At 36.8% G+C, this 24,648-nt stretch overlaps 1 protein-coding gene and 1 long non-coding RNA gene across 10 annotated transcripts in view; one reads left to right on the top strand and one right to left on the bottom strand.

Annotated features, from left to right (window-relative positions):
• The window catches only part of TFCP2 (transcription factor CP2), a 51,243-nt gene extending 31,972 nt beyond the window's left edge, over positions 1 to 19,271 (top strand). For 5 of the 7 annotated variants that reach the window (XM_082352480.1, XM_082352481.1, XM_082352479.1 and 2 more), the window contains 14 exons: positions 2,190 to 2,341; positions 2,887 to 2,963; positions 3,871 to 3,976; positions 6,627 to 6,733; positions 7,776 to 7,928; positions 8,654 to 8,764; positions 9,660 to 9,748; positions 11,632 to 11,680; positions 12,087 to 12,180; positions 13,038 to 13,128; positions 15,005 to 15,129; positions 15,565 to 15,707; positions 17,354 to 17,405; positions 17,814 to 19,271. In XM_082352480.1, coding sequence (XP_082208606.1) covers positions 2,190 to 2,341; positions 2,887 to 2,963; positions 3,871 to 3,976; positions 6,627 to 6,733; positions 7,776 to 7,928; positions 8,654 to 8,764; positions 9,660 to 9,748; positions 11,632 to 11,680; positions 12,087 to 12,180; positions 13,038 to 13,128; positions 15,005 to 15,129; positions 15,565 to 15,707; positions 17,354 to 17,405; positions 17,814 to 17,851 — 1,387 coding nt within the window. In that variant the 3' untranslated portion in view covers positions 17,852 to 19,271. The remainder of the gene's footprint in view (positions 1 to 2,189; positions 2,342 to 2,886; positions 2,964 to 3,870; positions 3,977 to 6,626; positions 6,734 to 7,775; positions 7,929 to 8,653; positions 8,765 to 9,659; positions 9,749 to 11,631; positions 11,681 to 12,086; positions 12,181 to 13,037; positions 13,129 to 15,004; positions 15,130 to 15,564; positions 15,708 to 17,353; positions 17,406 to 17,813) is intronic. The other 2 variants (XM_082352483.1, XM_082352482.1) reach the window with 2 other exon arrangements.
• LOC309610114 overlaps positions 1 to 24,630 on the bottom strand; it is a 57,537-nt gene extending 32,907 nt beyond the window's left edge. Inside the window, exons 1-4 of one of the 3 annotated variants that reach the window (XR_014233717.1) lie at positions 24,453 to 24,630; positions 24,114 to 24,245; positions 23,362 to 23,462; positions 15,069 to 15,139 (exon numbers count right to left, since the gene is read on the bottom strand). This is a non-coding gene — a long non-coding RNA (uncharacterized lncRNA). Of the gene's footprint in view, positions 1 to 14,958; positions 15,140 to 23,361; positions 23,463 to 24,113; positions 24,246 to 24,452 lie in introns of those variants that run through there. The other 2 variants (XR_014233715.1, XR_014233716.1) reach the window with 2 other exon arrangements.
• Between the last annotated feature and the right edge of the window lie 18 nt (positions 24,631 to 24,648).

The following is a 24,648-nucleotide window of genomic DNA, read 5'->3' as shown; positions in this document are numbered from 1 at the left end:
ACTCTGTATGACAGACTCTAGTTCCATCCACCTCACTACAAATCTCAATTTCGTTTCTTTTTATGGCTGAGTAATATTCCATTGTATATATGTGCCACATCTTCTTTATCCATTCATCTGTCAGTGGACACTTAGGTTGCTTCCATGTCCTGGCCATTGTAAATAGAGCTGCAATGAACATTGTGGTACATGACTCTTTTTGAATTATGGTTTTCTCAGGGTATATGCCCAGTAGTGGGATTGCTGGGTCGTATGGTAGTTCTATTTTTAGTTTTTAAAGTAACCTCCATACTGTTCTCCGTAGTGGCTGTATCAGTTTACCTTCCCACCAACAGTGCAAGAGGGTTCCCTTTTCTCCACACCCTCTCCAGCATTTATTGTTTGTAGATTTTTTGATGATGGCCATTCTGACCGGTGTGAGGTGATACCTCACTGTAGTTTTGATTTGCATTTCTCTAATGATTAGTGATGTTGAGCATTCTTTCATGTGTTTATTGGCCATCTGTATATCTTCTTTGGAGAAATGTCTATTCAGGTCTTCTGCCCATTTTTGGATTGGTTGTTTGTTTTTTTTGATATTGAGCTACATGAGCTGCTTGTAAATTTTGGAGATTAATCCTTTGTCAGTTGCTTCATTTGCAAATATTTTCTCCCATTCTGAGGGTTGTCTTTTCGTCTTGTTTATGGTTTCCTTTGCTGTGCAAAAGCTTTTAAGTTTCATTAGGTCCCATTTGTTTGTTTTTGTTTTTATTTCCATTTCTCTAGAAGGTGGGTCAAAAAGGATCTTGCTGTGATTTATGTCATAGAGTGTTCTGCCTATGTTTTCCTCTAAGAGTTTGATAGTGTCTGGCCTTACATTTAGGCCTTTAATCCATTTTGAGTTTATTTTTGTGTATGGTGTTAGGGAGTGTTCTAATTTCATTCTTTTACATGTAGGTGTCCAGTTTTCCCAGCACCACTTATGGAAGAGGCTGTCTTTTCTCCACTGTATATTCTTGCCTCCTTTATCAAAAATAAGGTGACCATATGTGTGTGGGTTTATCTCTGGGCTTTCTATCCTGTTCCATTGATCTATATTTCTGATTTTGTGCCAGTACCATACTGTCTTGATTACTGTAGCTTTGTAGTATAGTCTGAAGTCAGGGAGCCTGATTCCTCCAGCTCCGTTTTTCTTTCTCAAGATTGCTTTGGCTCTTCGGGGTCTTTTGTGTTTCTATACAAATTGTGAAATTTTTTGTTCTAGTTCTGTGGAAAATGCCATTGGTAGTTTGATAGGGATTGCATTGAATCTGTAGATTGCTTTGGGTAGTATAGTCATTTTCACAATGTTGATTCTTCAATCCAGGAACATGGTATATCTCTCCCTGAGGGAATATTATTTCTAATCTTTTCCATCCATTTTAGCCCCTTATTGTTTCTGAAATATTTTCTCATATATTTACTCTTTGCAGCAAATGTGGTTCCCATTTTATAGATGAAGGAATGAAGACTCAAGAGAGCTTGCCCAAGATTTGCCCAAAGGTTCTAGAGACTGAAAGCTAGGATTTCAAACTTGGTCCAGTACTCTTTAGCACATAAGAATGAGCAACATATTAGAATTCATTGGATGTGTCTCTTTGGTTTGCAAGTTTAGATAAACTGAGAGGTACAAGAAGCTTTTTCTTGGAGGAGATAGCTGGTAGGGATATATCAATATTAGTTGTATTCCACAGAATGCAAACTGACCTTGAAATATATACCGGTAATTGATTTGTGCTTTTCATGTGGTTTCTTGGAATTTTGGTTATTGTTTTAATCCTTAGAGTAGATGAGCTGATGTGGTTATAAAGATTCTGCAGTTGGTACCTTTCTGGGAAGAAATACATTACTGAGTGTCCTAATTTGACATTTGGGAACTCTGCATACAATTTTCAGAGCCCTTTTAGGAGCCCCTGTCTATGATTCCTAGAAACGCTCTCTTTGGACACTTAAGTGGTTTTAGTAGTGAATGTCTGTCATTGCCCACATTGTTGTGGTCAGAGGGATATTACAGCAGGTAATCTGAACTGAATGGTTAGGAAGAAACTTCTCCAAGGTGTGTAATGTTTATGGTTTTCCAAAGCAAATTGCAGTTAAATGGTTTCAGTAATAAATTGGCTCTTACACCATTGTCAGATGTTAAAGTAAGTCATTTGTTTGTTTTATTTCAGTGATGTCCTAGCATTGCCCATTTTTAAGCAAGAAGAGTCAAGTTTGCCTCCAGATAATGAGAATAAAATCCTCCCTTTTCAATACGTGCTTTGTGCTGCCACCTCTCCAGCAGTGAAACTCCATGATGAAACCCTGACATATCTCAATCAAGGTTAGATGTGGTGTTATTCATTAGTATTATTGCAGACCTGCTGGATTCATGATATTTAATTAGGTACAGTTATATGTAAAAAGTACATCTGTCTAGTGTGACCTGTTAAAGTCAAAGCCTCAGTGTCGTATTTGATATATATTACTGGTTTCTTTTGTCTACTTGTCCATTTTTAGTTCCAGTCTCCCTCTTTCTAATCCATGTTCCCTGGACATCCCCACTGGTCACTGTCTGAGAAGTATTACTGTATCCAGCTCTATTATTTACCATTTGTGTGGCCTTGGACAAGTTGATTAAATTCTATGTTTCAATTTCCTTATATGTGAAACTGGAATCGATAATACCTTAGAGAATTGTATCAATTAAATGATATAATTTATGAAAACACTTAGCACTGTGCCTAGCATAAAGTAAAGGATTATGGTTGTTACTAATACTAATAATGTTATATACTCTTGTATATTCAACCAACTGAATTTCATTCTTTCTGAATCTTGGGAAGTTAATTTATGATGAGTATAATATGTAGTTACTTTTTGTTCTAGGCCAGTCTTATGAAATCCGAATGCTAGACAATAGGAAACTTGGAGAACTTCCAGAAATTAATGGCAAGTTGGTGAAGGTAAAAGAAAATAAGTAAATCATTCCTCTCCATAATATCCTTTTAGTGACCCTTTTTTGATTAATATTTTTTCTTTCAGAAAGGGCTTGGTGGTATCTCTTACCTGCTACAGTTTGCTAGCAGAGTCGTAAACTGTTGTGTTACTTCTTTGGGGTCAGAGTGAGCCCACCTATTCACATGGATTTTTCAGAGCTGCAGAAACAGAAAGCTTAGCACTCCATGTCAGGAGAGTCTCATGGCTCATTGAAGTTCTTTTTGGGTGGAATAAAGTAACCTCCTTGAGATCTTTAGAGACGTTCCAGTGTCTCTTTGGATACTTGGTCTAGTAGCAAAGAAACCAGAAGCTACTGTTGATGAATAGCAGTTTTCTTAGTCTGGACTGACAGTAATGAATTCACAGTATAATTGAGACAGAGGAGTTTGGTCAGCTGCTGTAGAAGATGATGAGAGCGATATTAATAGGCACTTCCACAAAAGGAAAGTTGATGGAAACAGCCCCTACCTACCCTCAATGTTTACAGGTTGTATGGTGGGTTAGCAAGCAGGGGACTTGGTGAGGTTTTCATATGTATCTGAAGAGCTGAGCCAGATATTACACGGTAAACAGTAGAGGCATGTAGAAATGCTTCCAATGGAGTCCTTTATGCCTAGTTACCAATCAGGGCTGATGTTTAAGCCAAGTTTTAAATATGGTACTAGTTAACTATAATATAGATTATATTTGAGCAATTATAAAGTTTGCTTTGAAATACAGTATGGTGCGGGTTTTAGAGTAAAACAGGTCTTAAGAAAAATAATTTTAAGTTGTGTCTGGAAACCAACTGGGGGTGACTCCTGCTAGTTTTCCTTTGTCAGCACTGATTTTTAAGGGATCCCGTTATCATTTGATTTTGTTGCTTCCTTTTAGAGTATATTCCGTGTCGTGTTCCATGACAGACGGCTACAATACACTGAACATCAGCAGCTGGAGGGCTGGAGGTGGAACCGACCTGGAGATAGAATTCTTGACATAGGTAAGTTAAGAGAATCTATTGCCCAGGAAATGCCTATAGCTATGGTCCGAGAATTGGTTTTCTTTCCTTGATGTTTACTTTGATTCAAAATGCTCCAGGGGCTCAATTACCATGAACCTAGAAGTGGTTATTGATTAAGCATAAGAAATTACTGGTGGTGGATGGAGTTAGAGTCTGTCATACAGAGTGAAGTAAGTCAGAAAGAGAAAAACAAATACAGTATGCTAACACATATATATGGAATCTAAGGGAAAAAAAAAAAAAAAAAAAAAAAGGCCATGAAGAACCTAGTGGCAAGACGGGAATAAAGACACAGACCTACTAGAGAATGGACTTGAGGATATGGGGAGGGGGTGGGGTGAGATGTGACAGGGTGAGAGAGTGTCATGGACATATATACACTACCAAATATAAAATAGATAGCTAGTGGGAAGCAGCCGCATAGCACAGGGAGATCAGGTCGGTGCTTTGTGACCACCTAGAGGGGTGGGATGGGGAGGGTGGGAGGGAGGGAGATGCAAGAGGGAAGAGATATGGGAACATATTGTATATGTATAACTGATTAACTTTGTTATAAAGCAGAAGCTAACACACCATTGTAAGGCAATTATACTTCAATAAAGATGTTTAAATAAAAAAAAAAAAAAGAAATTACTGGTATAATGATTCCAAAACTGAAGTTGAAAGTGTAGACACTTCAGTTCTGTAACAATTGCATCCATAACTTGAGGGTGATTTTTTGTTTTTGTTTTTTAAATTTAGTTGTGGTAAAATATACATAACATAAAATTTACCATTTTAACCATTTTTAAGTGTACATTTCAGTTGCATTAAGTACATTCACATTGTTGTGCAACCATCACTACCATCCATCTCTAGAACTTTTTTCATCTTGCAAAACTGAAACTCTGTACCCATGAAACAATAACTTCCCATTCCCTCCTCTCCCCAGTCCCTAGTAACCACCGTTCTACTTTTTGTCTGTATGAACGTGACTACTGTAGGTGCCTCAGATAAGTGAAGTCATTCAGTATTTGTCTTTTTTGTGATTGGGTTATTTCAGTTACCATAATCTCAAGATTCATACATATAGTAGCATGTGCCACAATTTCCTTGTTTTTGGGAACCCTTGTGCACTGTTGTGGGAATGTAAGTTGGTACAGCCACTGTGGAAAACAGTATGGAGGTTTCTCAAAAAACTAAAAATAGAACTACCATATGACCCAGCAATTCCACTCCTGGGTATATATCCAAAAGAAACAAAAACAATTCAAAAAGATACATGCACCCCAATGTTCATAGCAGCATAATTTACAATTGCCAACATATGGAAGCAGCCTAAGTGTCCATCAACAGATAAATGGATAAAAAAGATGTGAGATATATATATATATATATATATATATATATATATATATATATATATATATATATATATACACACACACACACACACACACACACATACATATATATATTTATACACATATACACACAATGGAATATTAGCCATAAAAAAGAACGAAATTTTACCATTTGCAGCAACATGGATGGACTTGGAGGTCATTATGCTAAGTGAAATAAGTCAGATAGGGAAAGACAAATGCTGTATGATATCACTTATATGTGGAATCTAAAAATACAACAAACTAGTGAATAAAACAAAAAAGAATTTGTTTTTCTTAAATCATAAAGGGAAGGATCTTTACAAACACACATGCAGCCTCTCTTCATGAATGTACTTTTAATTCTGGCATCTGTGTCTTTGATCTCTTACTGGTTGTTATCTCCTATTGGTAAGCATAGTTGTTAAACAAATCTAAGTACTACTGTTTTTATCTGAGAAAACACTGGTTCTCCTACAGATATCTTGATATCCATTTGATAAACTGGCTTTAGGATAAATCCAACACAGCTAATGCTGTGGAGTGGGACCCACTTAATGCTTTCTTGTTTGAATCATTGATACTAAAACAGTAGAAAACTTATAGCATAGTTATGATAATAAATATCAGCCTGGCCTTATCCCCCAGTTTGAATATTAATAGAAGTCAGGGAATGATATTTAAATATATGCCATATGGAATGGAAAGCAAAGTTCTAAAGCCCATTCATTTTTCTTCCCTCCTGAGAATAAGATGTGTCACTCTGTTATAGGATTCTTTGATGACTTCATAAGTCAGCATCAATTGTTACGTTAAATTTTCCCCACTTATATTTGTGATACAACACTTTCTGCCTTTATTCAGACACTGCTTTATCCTTCTATAACAATCCTCTTAGTTTACTTCTAGCAGTAATACTAACCTTAAAACTGTAAGTGAAGCAGATTGTAAATTAAATTTTTCATGACACTAGAGCCAGTGTGTAGACTAAATCTATCTTTAAATACAATTTTGGCAAACTAAAAGGAAACTACTTTTAAATTGTCTTATTGTAAAAACTTTTTAAAATGGAAAAAAGATACTCAAAAGGAAAGTATTTAGGTCAATTTTAGGTCTAATCAAACTCTTTTTATTGGCAAAAAAAGGTTTAAGGTATGATACACAAAAATCTTGGTAACTAGGGACCAATAATATAAGAATCGGTGCTTTCTTATTTAAACCCAGTAGCACTCAGAATTGTTCAATGATAACCATTTGTTTCTCAGATATCCCAATGTCTGTGGGTATAATCGATCCTAGGGCTAATCCAAACCAACTAAATACAGTGGAGTTCCTGTGGGACCCTGCAAAGAGGACATCTGTGTTTATTCAGGTAAGACACTGCAGGTAGGGCTCCAGTTTTGAAGAGGATCTCTTATTACCAGTTTGGTTCTTAAAGGATAAAACATGTTGAATTTGAAATCTTTACAGGGTTGAATCTCTGAACAAGTGCAGACTTACTCAACATGTGCCTGAAAGCAATGAGGAGTTTCTGAATTGCTCTTCTAATTTCCCCAATTTATTTATTTGTTTCTCTCAAAAATACTTGAGATGTATTGCATAATGGTTGCATAATATTTTATTCTTTGGATGTACTTACCTAACAATTACTTAGCATTGAGAATGTTCTAATTTTTCACTATTATCCAAGAAGTTATTTTGAATATCTTTATACTTAGAATTTGATTTGCATATCTGATTATGTCCTTTGGGTAGATTGCTTGAAAAGTCTTATTTGTTAGAGTTTATTTGTATGATAGCCAATAGTTTGAGCACTTCTCATCAGGTAGTCATTGTGTTAAGTAAATACTTTTTATACATGATTTTATTTAAGACTTTCAAAAATAATCCTGTGTTGTGAGAACAGTCCTTGAGGCTTAGAGAAAATAACTTACCCAAGCTAGTATTTGGTCAACCAAGATTCCACTATTAAGATTACCAAGATCTTGGACTTTATGCAGTAGCCTAGCAAACCTTTTTCTTCCTATTGCTTGTGAGCTTTCATATTTACTGTTTTCCCAGCATGGATGGTGCCTGTGATTTCTAAAATCTACCTTAAAATTCAGGAAAGTTTTACTAACAGAAACCATTTCTCTTTTATGTTAACTCTGTCTTTTCTGAAACAATTAATGAATTCCTCACAGTAGCTTTTTGTTAACATTAGATCTGTCCATTTACTGTGTTTGCATTTGTAAATCATTTAAGATTTCCTCATTTCCTCATGAGAGTGTAAATTCTTCATGATCAAAAAGAGAGTAAAAGTTTTTTTGTAGGTGTTTAAAGGTTTTGCTGTTAGTAGTTGCCCCAAAAATGTTGCTGACTGGTTTGGCTAGCTAACAGTACTGAAACCCGGCTGGATGTTGTATTCTTTTCAGGTGCATTGTATTAGCACAGAGTTCACTATGAGGAAACATGGTGGAGAGAAGGGAGTGCCATTTCGAGTACAAATCGATACCTTCAAGGAGAATGAGAACGGGGAATATACTGAGCACTTACACTCAGCCAGCTGCCAGATCAAAGTCTTCAAGGTACTCCTGGGCGCTGTGCTGGCCCTTGGAACTTTCTCTCTCATCTTTCATTTGCAACATTAGTCACCAAGTGAGAAAGTCCACTTGTCCCTTTTTCAAAAACTATGAAAGCTCAGCCTAAATTAGAGTTATTGAAATAATTACTGATATGCCCGGTAAAGAAATTTAAATACGGATGGTCGTGGGAGAAGGGGAACTTGGAAAAGGGATCATATGGATATCATATGGATAAATATCTTCTCATTGCGAAAGATTCATTAATACAGCAGTATTCAGAGCATGACCCTGAAGTCCCCCTTTACCACTCTTACCCTGACTCCTCAACCTCTTCCCAGAGGTGACCACTGTCAATAATTTCATATGTATCTTTCTAGTTCCCTTCTGTGCTCTTATATACACAGGTACCTAGATATACACATATTTTCTTTTCTTTGAAACATAAATGGGATTGATATATATGAATTGTTTTGAAGTTTGCTTTTTTCAATTAACTATGTGCTTTAGAGATTTTTCCGTGTCTGTAGCTATAGATCTCTTATTCTTTTTCAACTCCATCACACATTTAAATATCCTATTTTCAGACTTAGATGTAATGATGGCTCTTGTCTTTACCTCATTGTACATACCTTTTTGTTTCACATGTGACTATTTTAAGTTCGTAGAAGTAATATTGTTGAGTCGAAGGGTGAGTACGTGAGTTTGAAACAAAATATTTCTCATTTTAGCCCAAAGGTGCAGACAGAAAACAAAAAACAGATAGGGAGAAAATGGAGAAACGAACGCCTCATGAGAAGGAGAAATATCAACCTTCCTATGAGACAACTATACTCACAGAGGTAAAAGGATTTCTTTTGGTGACAATTTCAATCAGTACTTTTTACTCTTAAAAGAAAAATACAATTATTTTGCAATATACAGTTGACCCTTGAACAACACAGGTTTGAACTGCATGGGTTCATTTATACATAGATTTTTTTTTTCCCACTAAATATGTACTACAATACTACATGGTTTGCAGTTCGTTGAATCCAAGGATGCAGATACAAAGGGCTGACTGTCAAGTTATACCCGGATTTTTGACTGTGGAGGGGGAGACGGCGCTCCTAATACCTGTGTTGTTCAAGGGTCAACTGTATACATATATCATTATGTTGTATACCTAAAACTAATACAATGTTTATGTCAATTATATTTCAATTTAAAAAAAAAGAAACGTCACTTCCAGTCTGGTCAAAACTAACTTGTCCTCTTAGTTGTGAGGGCCTCTGAGGAATTAAGATTTACTAATCAAGATGTGCTATTCGACAAATGAACTTATCTACAAAACAGAAATAGAGTTACAAATGTAGAAAACAAACTTATGGTTACCAGGGGGTAAGCGGGGGGAGGGATAAATTGGGAGACTGGGATTGACATATACACACTACTGTATAAAAAATAGATAACTAATAAGGACCTACTGTATAGCACAGGAAACTCTACTCAATATCCTGTAATGGCCTATATGGGAAAAGAATCGTAAAAAGAGTGGATATATGTATATGTATAACTGATTCACTTTGCTGTATACCTGAAACTAACACAACATTGTAAATCAACTATACTCCAATAAAATTAAAAAAAAAAAAAAAAAGATGTGCTATTTGAGTAACAATAGTACATCTTTGTGGAATTTTGACACAGAAAGAGTCAAATGTACTTTCTGTGTCTAAGTTGTCCTTTGTTTTTTAGTGTTCTCCATGGCCCGAGATCACATATGTCAATAATTCCCCATCACCTGGCTTCAACAGTTCCCATAGCAGTTTTTCTCTTGGGGAAGGGTAAGTCTGGGAAATTGGCTTGTGTTTGTCCTAAATATGTATTCTTTCGTTATGTCTCCATAAACAAAATCTTTCCAAATCAATAAGACCTTCTATTTGGTCAGTCTTTGATGGACTTATATATTAACTGAGGTTTGGATTATCTTCAAAAGAGACTGAAAGAGTTTTATGTAGCCTTTTTTCCCCCCATTATTTATTTATTTTATTTTCATTTTTTTTGGCCGCGCCGCAAGGCTTATGGGATTTTAGTTTTTCATTGCCCTTATGGCCCTCGGCAGTGAGAGCGCAGAGTCCTAACCTCTGGACCTCCAGGGAATTCCCTGTCCCCCCCTATTAGAAAACAGCATTTATGGTCAGTTTTTAGTGATTCAGGGACTGAATTTTCTGGGTTTTTCCCTTCTCCCTCTTACTGCTTCTCTTGAGGTTATTTCACTTCCTGATCAGAGTGGTCGTTGGGAATTGAAACACAGTTGTGCAAACAGTAAAATCTGTTTGGTTACTTATTAAGAATGATCCCAATACCTAATTATTATGAATCTTTGATAATTGGGGGAAGAAGGTGAAGATGAGAGCTAAAATGAAGTTTTGGAATTATCTATGGGATGCATTTAGTCTTATTGTGTTTTACCGTCAGAGATAATTGAAAGTTGGTATAGATGCCTACTCCAGTTAAAGAAAGTTGTCTTATAGTTCCAGCATTTAACACATATTCTACATAGGTCATATTGAAATTTGAAATAGTTAGGTTGTGAAATGTGTGAGTATATTGTTTGGTTGTAATGTTCGTTTTTGAATTTATTTAGGCTCTATGTTCATCCTACTTCTGAAAGTATTTAATTAAGGTTGCTTAGGGAAGTCTCTGGCGGTCCAGTGGCTGGGACTCTGTGCTTCCACCGCAGGGGCACGGGTTCAATCCCTGGTCGGGAACTAGAATCCCACAGCCCATGCAGTGCGGTCAAAAAAAAAAAAAAAAAGTAGCTTAAATATTCAAAATGTAACAGTTAAGAATAAAACTAGGTAGAAATTGTAGAAAAAATAGATAGATAACTAGGGCCCTGAGATAAATTAATTACTAAATTTGATTACTGAATTTGAATTTTGCAGCTAAGGCCAAAATAAAAAAAAAAAGAAAAAGATCTTCTTTGAAAGAAAAATCTGTTACCAACCTATGGATTATGCAGTCTACTTATAGGCAATTTAAAATATTATATAGAATTTAAGAGTTTTAAAATTTTCTTCTCTTTGTCATGTAGTTCATTCTTACGCTCAAATTTTTCTCCCATAAAAGAAGTAATCATTAGGGAAGAGAGACAATCTGTAGAGCAAAAGGAAGTATAGGGGAAGATCAAGGCTGTGGAGATAACCCTTGGATCACAATTAGCACTAATTTTTGAAGCTATTTTAAAAATAATTATTAAGTGCTTTTTATTATAAAAGTATGTGATCACATTGCATTGTATACTTTTTATTCTAATTTTTTCCTGTATCTGTTTGTGTGTATATTTATACACTTCATACAGTAGTAATATATTGATTACTTTTATATTCTGATATTTTTAGTTTACATTCTAATAAGCTTATGTTAAGTATTATTTATGGCATAATTTATCTAATCAGTCCCAACTTACTGGAATTTTGGTATTTTTTTCAATTTCTTCAATAATAAAAAATGACATAGTTTCTGCTGCTACCCCCCCAACACACAAAAGTCTTTATGCTAAAATAATAGATAATAGAAGTATTGGATCCAAGAGTAAGAATGTTTTATGAGATAGCACAGATTCCCTTAAATCTCTAGCTTAAGACTTATGATGATGAAGAATGAGGCGATGAACCCTAGTATGTGTCATGAACTCATCCTTTCATTTTAAATGTTTCTTTAGAAATGGTTCACCAAATCACCAGCCAGAGCCACCCCCTCCAGTCACAGATGTAAGTCTAAAGTTAAATGTCAGTTATTATAGTATATAAATGTCAATTATTATAGTCTAATAGTCTAATGTCTAATAATACTTTGGTGACTGTGATTCAGTAGAAATGCCCAACTTTTAGGGAGTATTATTCATTCATTCACTAAGCAAACATTTATTGAATTTTGGCCTGAACCAGATACTGTGCTGTATTTAAGGAACTTTCAGTCTAGTGGGGAAGATAAGGATGGAATTCCATGGATATCTTGCATGGTTAGAGAAAGAAGACTGATGTATAAACAACTTCCAAGCAAACTCAGCCTGTCTGAATGTGGGTGTATTTGGCTGTTGTTACCTAATGATGTAACGTTTACCTTTTTAAAGTTGAGTCTATTTAGTTACCAAAAAAAATGCTTTCCCTCTTTCAGAACCTCTTGCCAACAACCACACCTCAGGAGGCTCAGCAGTGGTTGCATCGAAACCGTTTTTCCACGTTCACAAGGCTTTTTACAAACTTCTCAGGTTAAATTTGCTTGTCCTTTTGTTTTCCCCAGCATGGGATTTCCTTGACATTCCAGGGCCTCCTGGTATCCCTGTGTTGTTTTGTGTGTAGAGGGGGGAGATCTTAATGCATTTTTCTGATTAAATGAATTTCATTGAACCCTTCAGACTTTCTCACCAGCTGCAGCTGTGCTGTGAAACGCTCAAAAAAGAAAGACCTCTTAGTTTAAACTCATTTTAATTTTAAAATATTTATTCTATACAATACTTTAAAATATATTATCCATAAAGTATTTTATCAAGGAGCATTGCAGGTAGTCGGAAATTTTCCCCTTGATATCACTATATTATGTTTTCTTTGCACATTCCACTCTTATTTAGCACCTTCTGTGTACCAGGTATGGTAGGAATACACAAGTGGATAAGGCATATTTCCTGATCAGTCACCATCTAGTATCAAAGAAAACCCAAATCAAAATAAAACCCTGAAAAAGGTAAACAAATAGTTGTGATGCAATAGATAAGTGTAAGGGTCTGGAGTTTGGGAACATGTGTGATGTGTGATGCGTGAGGTAAATCTTGAGGGCTGAGGAAGAGCCTGTTGGTCAGACAGTGGAAGGATATTTCAGGCAGGAGGAACAACTTGCTCATTAGGCGTGATCAGCATGATGAAAGCATCGGGTTAAATGAATAAGTTAATTGGGTGGGAATGGAGGTGGGAGAGGATGCAGGGGCCAGGTCATGGAGGGCCTTATATGCCACGCAAGAGATGATGACTAGCATACTAGCAATGAGGTGTCCTTGTAACAGAGTCCATTTTAAGTCATTAACGAGGAGAATCTTTGCCTTTATCACCCATTTTCTTATATTTATTCCAGGGGCAGATTTATTGAAACTAACTAGAGATGATGTGATTCAAATCTGTGGCCCTGCAGATGGAATCAGACTTTTTAATGCATTAAAAGGCCGGTATGTAATTAGTGTTAAAATATCAGTGGGGCTGGATTTCAAATGGATTTGGATTCAGGGACTCTTCACAATACTTTTTGTACAGCTAAATACATCTTGTCGAAACATTCTTTTTGAATGCCAGCTATGTGCCAAATAAAGATGAAAAGTATCTTTTCCTGTACTTGATCCAAGGAATTCCTCATGATATTCCATTTTTCATTAGTTTTTTTCATTCAATTAAATATCCATTGTCCCTGTTATGAGCCATTAGGCTTTGGTGATACATTGATGAGCTTTCTGATGGGGAGAGAGATAAAGATTATAAACTATAAGTATTTTGAATAGTGATAAGTATTTCGAAGGAAAACAAAACAAACAAATAAACAAAAACAAGGTTGTGGCCTACAGAGTACTCAGAATATAGTCAGGAAAGACCTCTCTGAGGAGGGGGCATTTAAACTGAGTTATGAGAAGGACGGAAGCTTTGGAGTCATGAGGAAAGAACATTCTATGCAGAAGAAACAGTGGGTGCAAAGGTCCTGAACTCAGTTTTACTAGAGAAGAGATTATTCTTAAGTTTCGGTAGGTAATGCTTAAGTGTCTGCTTACAAATATTACATGTAATACAGAGGAATTTCTAGTCTCTGTTTGGGATTTACAGTTTAAAATAGGAAGTAGTAATATTGATGGAAAAAACATACAGGTCAGTGCCATAGAACCAAATCAGTGACTAAATAATGAAACAGATTGTGAAGTATTTGTGTTTGTGTATATTACAAGAGATAATTGAATCAAGTTGGAAACTTTTAAGGAAAGAGGTGAAATTCAAGGGTTGATGACTGGGAGGAAAAGAATGGATCTTTCATTTTTAAAAGTATTACCTACAGAGGGGCTTCCCTGGTGGCGCAGTGGTTGAGAGTCAGCCTGCCAATGCAGGGGACATGGGTTCGATCCCTGGTCTGGGAAGATCCCACAGGCCGTGGAGCAACTAAGCTCGTGTGCCACAATTACTGAGCCTGTGCTCTAGAGCCCGTGAGCCACAACTACTGAGCCTGCATGCCGCAACTACTGAAGCCCGCGTGCCTAGAGCCCATGCTCCGCAATGAGAAGCCACCACAATGAGAAACCCGCACACTGCAACAAAGGGTAGCCCATGCTCGCTGCAACTAGAGAAAGCCCGCGCGCAGCAGCGAAAACCCAACACAGCCAAAAATAAATAAATTTATAAAAATAAAAGTATTACCTACAGAGCATTTAGAAATAGGAAGGAATAAGATGATCAGAGCAAGAGGTAATTCAATATTGTTGTCTAAGAAGAAAGAACAGAAGGCTAAAGATGCTTAGTAGAAGATAATGAGGGAAATAAGATTTTCTAGTTTATCGTATTGGTACTTTTAAGTATCAATAGAAGGTATGTCTTGAACTGACCCACGAAACAGTGGCTCACACATTTTGAATCTTTCTAACCTTTACATCAAAGGTTACAAACTCAAATGACTACAGAGACCACATGTAAATGAGTGACAGTCAAGTCTGGGGTGTACTGAAGAATGCATGCACCACGCAAGTAGAACAGCTGATAGGGTGTTTTGTAAGAATGAGGGCCTTGGATCACCAGATCTGATTTTTCAAGGAGAACCAGAGGTTTATATGAGGGCTTCTGTTGGAATGAATTCAGTTAAACACACACACACACACACACACACACACACACACACACACACACAACCAGTGGGGAGCTAATAAAACAGAGCAAATGAGCTGCATTGGCTCAAGGGCTGCCAGTTTTCAACCCCAGCTCTATAGCATTGATATAGACACACAAGTTCTTCCTTAAAATGTGCTCACCGTGAAGAATTTGAGTAACTAACAGCTGTTGTTTTTTCCTCCCTAGGATGGTGCGCCCAAGGCTAACCATTTACGTTTGTCAGGAGTCCTTGCAGCTGAGGGAGCAGCAGCAACAGCAGCAGCAACAGCAGCAGAAGCACGAGGATGGAGACTCAAACGGTACTTTCTTCGGTAGGTCGTTCTGGACAGGCCAGGGCAGATACGAGGAAAAACGAAGAGATGGCTTATGAGCATGTGTGATGGGAACTTATCAAACAGCAGATTCAGCATTTGCTCGAAGTAATGGTAATTGCTGATGTTTATTGAGTTCCTAATATATGCCGGGCACTATTCTCAGCACTTTTACATGTTTTAATTTTTACAACTGGTGTTTCCTCTTTGCAGTAGATTTTATTGCTCTTGCCAACATTTCGATGAGGGAGATGAGGCTTAGGGATGTTAAGTAACTTGCCCCAGGTCACACAGCTAGGGAGTGGTTGAGCTGGGATTTCAATTCAGGCAGTCTGCCTCTGAGTCCTTCAGAAAAGTGGGCATTCCTAGTGATCAGATTACATTTAAGACCAGAGACACTCTGTACTGACTGCCTTTGCTTTCTCCTTTTTGCAGTTTACCATGCCATCTACCTAGAAGAACTGACAGCTGTTGAACTGACAGAAAAAATTGCTCAGCTTTTCAGCATTTCCCCTTGCCAGATCAGCCAGATCTACAAGCAGGGGCCAACAGGAATCCACGTGCTCATTAGTGATGAGGTAGATTTTCAGCACAGCTGAATCACCAGATGACAATGATTTGTCTGGGCATATGACAGGAGCAGGAGCCGTTCTGCTGGGGCAGAGTGCTCTGTTCTCTAAGACAAGAGGTTTTCAAATGTTTTTGTTTGCTTATTACCTCCTACAATGATTTTTTAAAACTGTGTATCCCCTTGCACATTTTTAAGTTGACTTAAAATTTTTTGTTTTAAGTTTAAATAGTTGCAAAAGATGTCATTTCTGGGCATATTATATGACATTTAAAAATGAAATGATTACTTCACTACTCTAGCTATATTCCATGTAACCTAAATACAAGAGTAATTTAATACTGTCATCTGTTTAAAAAAATACACGAATATACTTTTTTAACAGAATTTTTATATCATTTCTCTGCTTCCTTAAACTCGTATTTTCATTCACTTCCCCCACAGAATTTCATCTTACCATAACCTACTTTTATGCTTGAATATCTTTTATTAATTATCCTACCATATTTCTTTAAAACAAAAATTTGCTTCAATAAAAGTAAAAAATATCTCTTCTGAATAGAATTATCACCATAATTATACAATGGATTAAAATAACATAAATGTATTATATGTTTTGATAAGTAATTATTAAACATTAAGAAAAAATGTATTAATGCATTAGTGCATCTAGGGAGTTCCCTGGTAGCCTTAGTAGTTAGGATTCTCAGCTTTCACTGCCAGGGCCTGGGGTTCAATCCCCAGTCAGGGAACTGAGATCCTGCAAGCCGTATGGTGTGGCCAAAAATAAATAAATAAAATAAAATACAATAAAAGTGCATCTATTAATGAGATGGATGGGATTACTCGATTCCGTACCCTCTCTCCCACAGACAATTAATTCATCGATAGATAAGTACTGCCTATTGATTGCTAGAATGAAATAGAGTTCAGCATCAATTCCATCCTGTTTTTTTTCCCCTAGATATAAGTGCTGTGGAATCTGTTTCATATAAATTGATAGACAGGAATGGATGGAGTTTGCTGTAACAGCATTGCTGGATTTTTTTTTTTAACTTCTGAGTTATGTGCCAAAAATTGCTAGGTGATATTATCAAAAATTATTTTGAATCATCTGTCATTTGACAATTTGTGATTAGATCACTTCAATTCTGGTGAAAGGAAAGAATTGAAAATAAGACTTTATTACCCAGTCATTTGAGTTCCCATTTGCAATTACACTTTTGCATCCTGGAGGCTTTTATACCCCAGGGCAGTGCATCTTCATAGGATTTCAGGAGGGTGAAACTCTTGCCTTTATTTTATAAAATGGGAAAAGGGAGTTTGAGAAGGGAAGTGGGAAAGGAGAACTGAAGAGGTTCTCAGATGGTTTTAGGAAAGAACAGATATGGAAGTTTAATTCCTCCCATATGGGCCTATCTGTATCTGTGTGCCCCTTGGAAAGTCTTGGGGTTAGCCCAGGAAAATGCACACTCGAATTTTAAGAAAGCTGTTTTAGAATGCTTAGCTTGTAAAGCTTTTGAAAACTAAATAGGAGAGAAAACAAAACAAAGGATTATTCTTCACTTCTATCTAATATAATTAAAAAACACACAGGCAAAATAAATATAGCAAACCAAGGTTTTAATAATCAGCAAAATTTCTTGCTTTTTTCAGATGATACAGAACTTTCAGGAAGAAGCCTGTTTTATTCTGGACACAATGAAAGGTAATGAAGAAGTAAGACAAATGCCTTTCTCGAAGGAGTTTGAGGGTTTTTTTATAGTACTTCTTTGAGGCGAGAGGGAAAGTATTAACTGCCATATTTGAGGTAAAGAAAGTGACATTATTAGAGATTGTTCCTTTTTATGAATTGGCTTCTTGCCATTATTAGAGTAGACAAAGTGTAACTGATGACTTCCTGCCATTTTCTTCCACCTTCCATGGACAAAGGATGAAACGGAGGCATGTTATTCTTATAATGCATATTTATTACAAGTATTCTGTGATAATTAAGTATACTGCCCTTTGTCCTTCTGTTTTTTCTTCCTCTAAAGAACCTTACCACATATATTTTTCTCCTGCTGTGTTTTAGAGGTAACTAAAGATTATTCTTTTTTCTTTTTTTTTTTTACAGCAGAAACCAGTGATAGCTATCATATCATACTGAAGTAGGTGTGGGGCATTCCATCCTCAGTGGCTGCTGCTGCTTTCACCTATTGGGAACTCCCCTCTTGAAGGGGGTCGCAAATGGAGCTTTGAAGGGCTGCAGGAACCTGACCCATCTGACTGTGTCCAGGCCTTGGAGGCAGAATCGCAGGCATCTGTGTTGGCCCAGGCTCTTAGGGCACCCACAGATTACTGCCCAACATGCGTTTCTGCAGCTATTTCTTATTTAAAATTTCTGGACCCTATCGTTGTTGAATATCAATAGAAACCACCTCATTTAGGGTGTGCGTAGGGCATAATGATGATGAGGATTGTGTGATGTTTAATGGAAAAGATGTTAAATTAAATTTTTTGATATGGAGCCATGTAATTTTTTTTTCTAACATAAAAGCAAACATCTATATTCATAAGACTAGATCCTCAACCTTTTTTTGCCCCTGAAAACCTCATTAAAGAGAAATATGGAGAAAGAAGAAAATTCTTCTTTGGATTCCCCTGTAATTCTATGACTAATAGTAACTTTAGGTAACATTTATTGCACATTTAGTTGTGTCAGGCAGTGTGATAAATTCTTTAAATGGATTATCTTGTTTAAATCCTCTCACTAGCCCTATATGAAGTAGGTAATAATGATCCCTAACTGAAGGTGAGGACATGGAGACATAGAGTGGCCGAGGAGCTTGCTGAGAAACAGGCAGCTAGCAGCTAGTGACACTGAAATGCAAACCCAGGCCGTCTGGCTCTTATTAACTGCCATCCGTGACTGCCACCCTTGCAGTCCTCTGTGCTTGCCACCGTTTCTTACTGTGGCTCTTCTGGTGAATTGGATATAACACTGAGCGAGAACTGAGGAATTAACACCAAAAGGGACAAACCACACCTAAATAATGATGAACAAATCAAGACCTACAAAAAAATGAAAACAGAGACACTTTCAAAGCATCATCAGTTATCAGATTCACAGAATTTGAGGTGGTGAAAACTAGGGATTATCTGTAACTCCCCAAATTCATTGTTCTTGAATGACCTTCTCAAACTATTTATTGAGTTAGACTAACCTCTGCTTTCTCTTTCCCCTCTCTGCATCTTCTCTTGGTATAGAAAGTTCTTTTACTCATGTAGCGTTCTTTTATATAAGCTTTACAAGAAATTCATTCCCATCCTGTTTGCATTCTTACCATATACTTTAGTTCTTCCTGATTGTGATTGTGTGCTCTTGCGTGTGTGTGCATGTGTAAGACTATGGGTCTTTTTTCACATGTAAAGTTTTATCCAGAAATCCCTCTACATGTTATGCTGAGGTGAAAAATGATAATGTTCAGAAGATTCTGTATTGGATTTGGATCTGTGTGTGTATTTTTAAAGCATTTGATAAAGTTTAAATGTTTTTATACAGAGATTTTCGTTCATTAAAATCAACCTTCAACATGGTCTGTTTTCTTTTGGTTTGAAAGAAATTGAAAATTTTGAAACTAGAAAATTAAGTCAAATGACTTGTTTAAAATCGACCTGGACAACTTGACATATTAGGCCAAAATACTTTTTTAGTGACTGATTACCAGATGTCCCCATTTTGGGGGGACATTTCTAATTGTATTATGTTCCTAGGACTGGTTCTCAGCTTCAGGGAAGTCAGCTCTCTCCCCAGCAGGCTGCTATTTTTTATTTTTATTTATTTATTTATTCCAATTCTTTCTGAATGTTAGGCTGGGAGGGTTGGACTTTTACGGTCCCTTCTAAATCTGAATCTGTGACTCTTGTTTACTGTAAATGATACACAGAATTCTATTAATATATTTACTATAAATTTACATTTACTAATTTTTACTTGGAGATAGAGGGTTTTTTAAGAGTAGTTTTCAAATTTATATAGAAATGAATTTATATAAGTTTGTAATCATAGATCCTCAAATTAACTAGAAAATCTCTTAGGCTTTCTTTAGCTTCAAACAAATATTTATAGTGCTAATGCTATATAATTGATAAGAATTGGTGTAATGATAGAACATTGTAATTATTCAACTTGCTTTAAAAAATTGCATTTGTTCACTATTGAACCTTGCAGTTAAATGAAAATTTTAAACTAGCTTTTTCATAATGAAAGTAATACACAAAGTGATAAATTCAAACAATAAAGAAAGGTATAACTTACTTATCCTTGTCCCACTCTGTAGAGGTAGCCATTGCAAAAAAGTTTTTCTCTTTCCCTCCCTCTCTCTCTCTCACACACACACATACACACACACACCCAGACGGGCTCATGTAGTACTAATGATCTGCAGTTTTCTTTTTATGTTTAATATGTCTTGAACATCTTTCTATGTTAGGATTTATAGTTTGACATTCTTTTGGAAAAAAAAAAATGGCCATTCCTTTTGGATGCCATTTAGGTTAAGCCCATTTAAACACGTATTCTCATAAGTTTTTTGCGTGTATCTCTAAGATATATTCCTAAAAGTAAAATTTGCTGGATTTTGCCTCTTTAACCATGTGATGGTTGATATTTAAAATAAAGGAGATGGTTTATTGTTTCCATTAGAGTGAGGGTATATGAGAAGGAGAATGGTTAGATTTTAGGCCCTCCTGAGAAGCGGAGTAGCATCCTGTTTAACTTAGCATTGTCTGTACTGTTTCCTTGAAGTATAATAGGTTCCATCTAGAAGAATCTATTGTATAAAGACTTGATAGTTAAAAGGGAGTCACTGGGAAGTAAAAGGGTCACTGCAGAACTCTTAAGGACCGAATACCAGTCACTATGTAAAATGTGGCTATTAAGTAATAAGATTGTCCAATATTATGCCCCAATAATAAGAATGTTTGCCCACATATATGATTTATTTAAGACGCCACTTAAAGGGAGGGGAAATGGGGGTGGTCATCTTGTCTGGAAAGAGATTACAGTACGACAGATACAAGACAAGTAAGTAGAGTCTGAAAGACCTGAGAAGGTGAGGTTCTCTTGAGGGGGCAGACGTGATTCCTGGAAGTCAGGCACTGACTGTCAGGCACTGGGTACATTGTGAGGGGCAGAGCATGATCTCTCCACTGTGAGTTGGAGGAGCATGGCGAGTGAAGAAGGCTTGGCATAATGAGCCTAGCCATTTCTCATTTAGGCCTAATGAAAGAGTGTTCTGAAAACACTTTGTATCTCCAGGTTTCCTGAGAAAGTCTTTCGTATAGGGTTGCTGCAGAGATTTGGGCTATCTTCAAACTACCATGAAGGATTGACTGAAGCTTCAGCATTCAGTTTGGAAAGTAACACAAATTTCAGGTGCAAATATTTGAAAACAAGACCGAGTTTCTCCTCCTTCGCTGAAGCTTTTTTCTCTGGCCAGTACCTAACAATTCCAGATAACTTGGGACCAGAGAGCTGTAGTTGAGCCTTTTTATCATTTTTCTGAATCTTTAGTTGTCTTACTTGGCCATGGATGGTTCCTCTATGGGAATTTGATCTGTTATGGCCTCTGCTGCTCTGTCATGAGAACTCCAGTCTCAGCAGGAATGGCACAAATGCCCCACCTAGCTGCATCTTTTTATATACTAATTCGTGTAAAGTAATCCTGCTTCATTCTTCTGCTTCTCCTAAAAATGCTCTATTTTCTTAGTCGTGACCTAAGGCTTTTCCTGCTAGAATATTTATTTTTAGTTTGTGATTAAATTATTGTTTCATTATACAAACTCCAAGACTTAAATGAGGAAGAAAGATGCCCTATGTGATGTGAGGTTAATGCCATCAGCACTTGTTTTCTGTTTTGTTAATACTTTATTTCTCCTCTATGCTTCTTTAATGACTTTGTATTTTGCCTTTGACCTTAAACTTCCATCTATTTCTACTTCCTTCCTTTTTCCACATCTTTCCTCTTCACTTCCAGATCTCCTCTGTATTGTTCCTTATGAATTCTGGCCTGTTCAACAAATTAATTTGGAAATTGCAACGAAGTCTAGCATTTGCATTCTCAAATTCAGAGATTTAAAAGTTGTATATGAATTAAAATTTTCAATTGGGTTAAAGTCAATTTTATAAAGGAACTTGCTATTTAAAAAATACTATTGTATTATTGTACTATTTTGTATTATATGGGATCTTTTGGGACATGAGTAATAACCAGTTTATCTTGTGAATCTGTGTTTTCATATATTTGCATAAGATGAGATACACATTCCTCATTTTAATCACTACAGATTCTTGTTTTCTTCCTGAGTTCTTTTTTTTTTTTTTGGCTGTGCTGTGTGGCTTTTGGGATCTTAGTTCCCCGACCAGGAATTGAACCCAGGCCCTTCACAGTGAGAGCACGGAGTCCTAACCACTGGACTGCCAGGGAATCCCCTCTTTCTGAGTTCTAATGTCTAATTTTTCATTTAAGGGTTTAGTTAATATCTTTCCCTAGACATCTTTATAACTTTACTTCAGACTTCATTCACCTTTTTTAAGCTTATTAAGCTTGACCTCTCTAAACTCACCCTTGCACTCTACTCCCTCAAACCTGGTTGTTATTTTGCTTTTTTAATAGGGTTTTTGTGTGTGTTATGCACATATATAGATCAATTTGTGTGTCTTTTTTGAAACCTTCCTTGATAAAACACATAGCTTCTTCGATTTTTTGTGCTTTTAAATTGCTGTGGCCCTGTCTTTTTCCCAGATTTGCTCTATTGATCTCTTTTGATTAGTGTGGAATTAGTCACGAAGAGGTGCCTGTCTCTCTATATCTGGATTCTAATTAAATGTAAATTAGTAAAGTAACATACAACTTCAGGGCTAAATCTACAAATTCCCTATCAGAAAAACAAATACAATGGCTTAGATTTAAAAAAAAATTTTTTTTTAATATTTATTTGTTTATTTTTTGGCTGCATCAGGTCTTAGTTGTGGCAGGTGGGATCTTTCATTGCGGCATGTGGGCTCTTCCTTGCAGTGCATGGGCTTCTCTCTAGTTGTGGCACGCAGGCTCATTAGTTGTGGCATGCAGGCTTAGCTGCTCCGCGGCACGAGGGATCTTAGTTCCCTGACCAGGGATAGAACCCGTGTCCCCTGCATTGGCAGGGGGATTCTTAACCACTGGACCACCAGGGAAGTACATGCAATGGCTTAGATTTTACTTAACTCTTTTTCTCTAAGAAGCTCAGCACATAGTATCCTCTGATCTATTCATTTTCAACCTCCCTGGAGAGTGTACTCTTTATCTTTATTTATTAAAGAGTAGTTGATGCAGTACATACTTTGGTGTCAGATAAGCCTCTGTTCAAATCCCAGATCTTGCTCTTCCTGGATGTGACCTTGGACAAAATAATCTCTTAAACCTTAACTTTCTCATCTTAAAAAGGAGATAATGCTTAATTCATAGGGTTGTTAGGGAGATTACAAAGGATAATGAGTATAAAGCAGTTTTATTTTGTACGTAATGTACTTATTCAGTTGCTTAATAAATTTAGGATACTATTGACTACAAGATCACCTTTACATGTAGACATGACTGCAAGACAGACGTATAAACACTGCCCAGGACATAAAATCTGACCTTTGGTTTTCATCTTCATCTGTTGTTCTTGATCATCTGTCTTTTCTTCCTACTTGACTTTTTTGTCCCTAAAACTCACCCATCCATGAATTATGCATGGTCTGGAACAAAGCAGTCACATTTAGAATTAGATGTCCATTGTTATAATTTACATATTAATAATATTAGCATTTCTTTTCACTTTTCCTTGTATCTTCTGTTCTACTGCACTTAAGCTTAATTTACCTAGTGATTCTATCAAGACAATGAAATATGGTGAATAAGCGACTCTGTGATAAGTAGTTGTGATGTTTGTAAGTCCAGACGATCTTTTTGACTGATCTAGAGCTTACTGCCAAATTGGATTCTGCTGTCTCCTCAAAGGATGTGCCTAACTTTGCTATCTTCTAGTTTGGTGTCATTAACCAACAAAGCTTGGCATTGAGGCTGATGATACTCTGACAAATTTCCATGACTGCTCAAATTCTAGATGTGTAGGCATATGAAACACTTTTAGCCTACGCAGCATGGCCTTTAGGCTGTATTTTCGTTACTCAGCCCACTGATTCTACAGAGTCTGGGGTCTTCTCTTCCTTTTTGATTTCTGTGTGTCCAGGAAAAACACATTGCACTGTGTTGCAAACATTTTATACTACTAAGTATTTAATCTCCACAAAGCCCTATGAGCTACATACTTTTATCCCCATTTTGCAGATGAGGAAGCCAAGGCACAGGGAAGTAATGGGCGAACTGGCACCATTGTAATAACTTACCTAGTGATGCTATCAAGACAATGAAATATGGTGAATAAGCGACTCGACGTACAACTTCTGATTTCTGAGTCTTTTTCCCGTTTTAAAAATGGATTGCACAGTTGTGAAGATCAGAAGTCATGTAAGAAATTTCTGGAAAGAAAACAATCCATCAATATATACTGAGATTACTCTGCATTGCTTGTATTTTCTTTATACCTTGGGCAGGCTGCAGCACATCATGCTGCTTAAGACTTAGATCCCCTGAGCAAGGATAAGGGGGATTAAGTTCCTTAGGCATGGGAGTGTGGGCCTGGCGAAAGGAAAAGGGGAGTTATAGAGGAGAATTTGTTTAGTCACCGAAGATCTGTAGCTGAGGGTCTCCGCTTTTCCTCTTCAAAAGGCTGCAGTGGCGTCAACTCGCTTTCCCAGGGTCCGCTGCAGCGGACTCACCCCCTCCTGAGCCTCTTTGCGGGCGAGTTTCGGCTTTGCGCTGGTAGCCGCCTCCAACTCCCGGCATGCCGCTGGGCGTGAGGCCGGCACGTAGACTCCATTT

This window comes from Balaenoptera borealis (assembly GCF_965194805.1).
Source record: "Balaenoptera borealis genome assembly, chromosome: 13".
In the NCBI taxonomy this organism is placed as follows: domain Eukaryota; kingdom Metazoa; phylum Chordata; class Mammalia; order Artiodactyla; family Balaenopteridae; genus Balaenoptera; species Balaenoptera borealis.
Note: the sequence above shows the minus strand (reverse complement) of the source record. Positions and strands in the feature narration are given on the sequence as shown.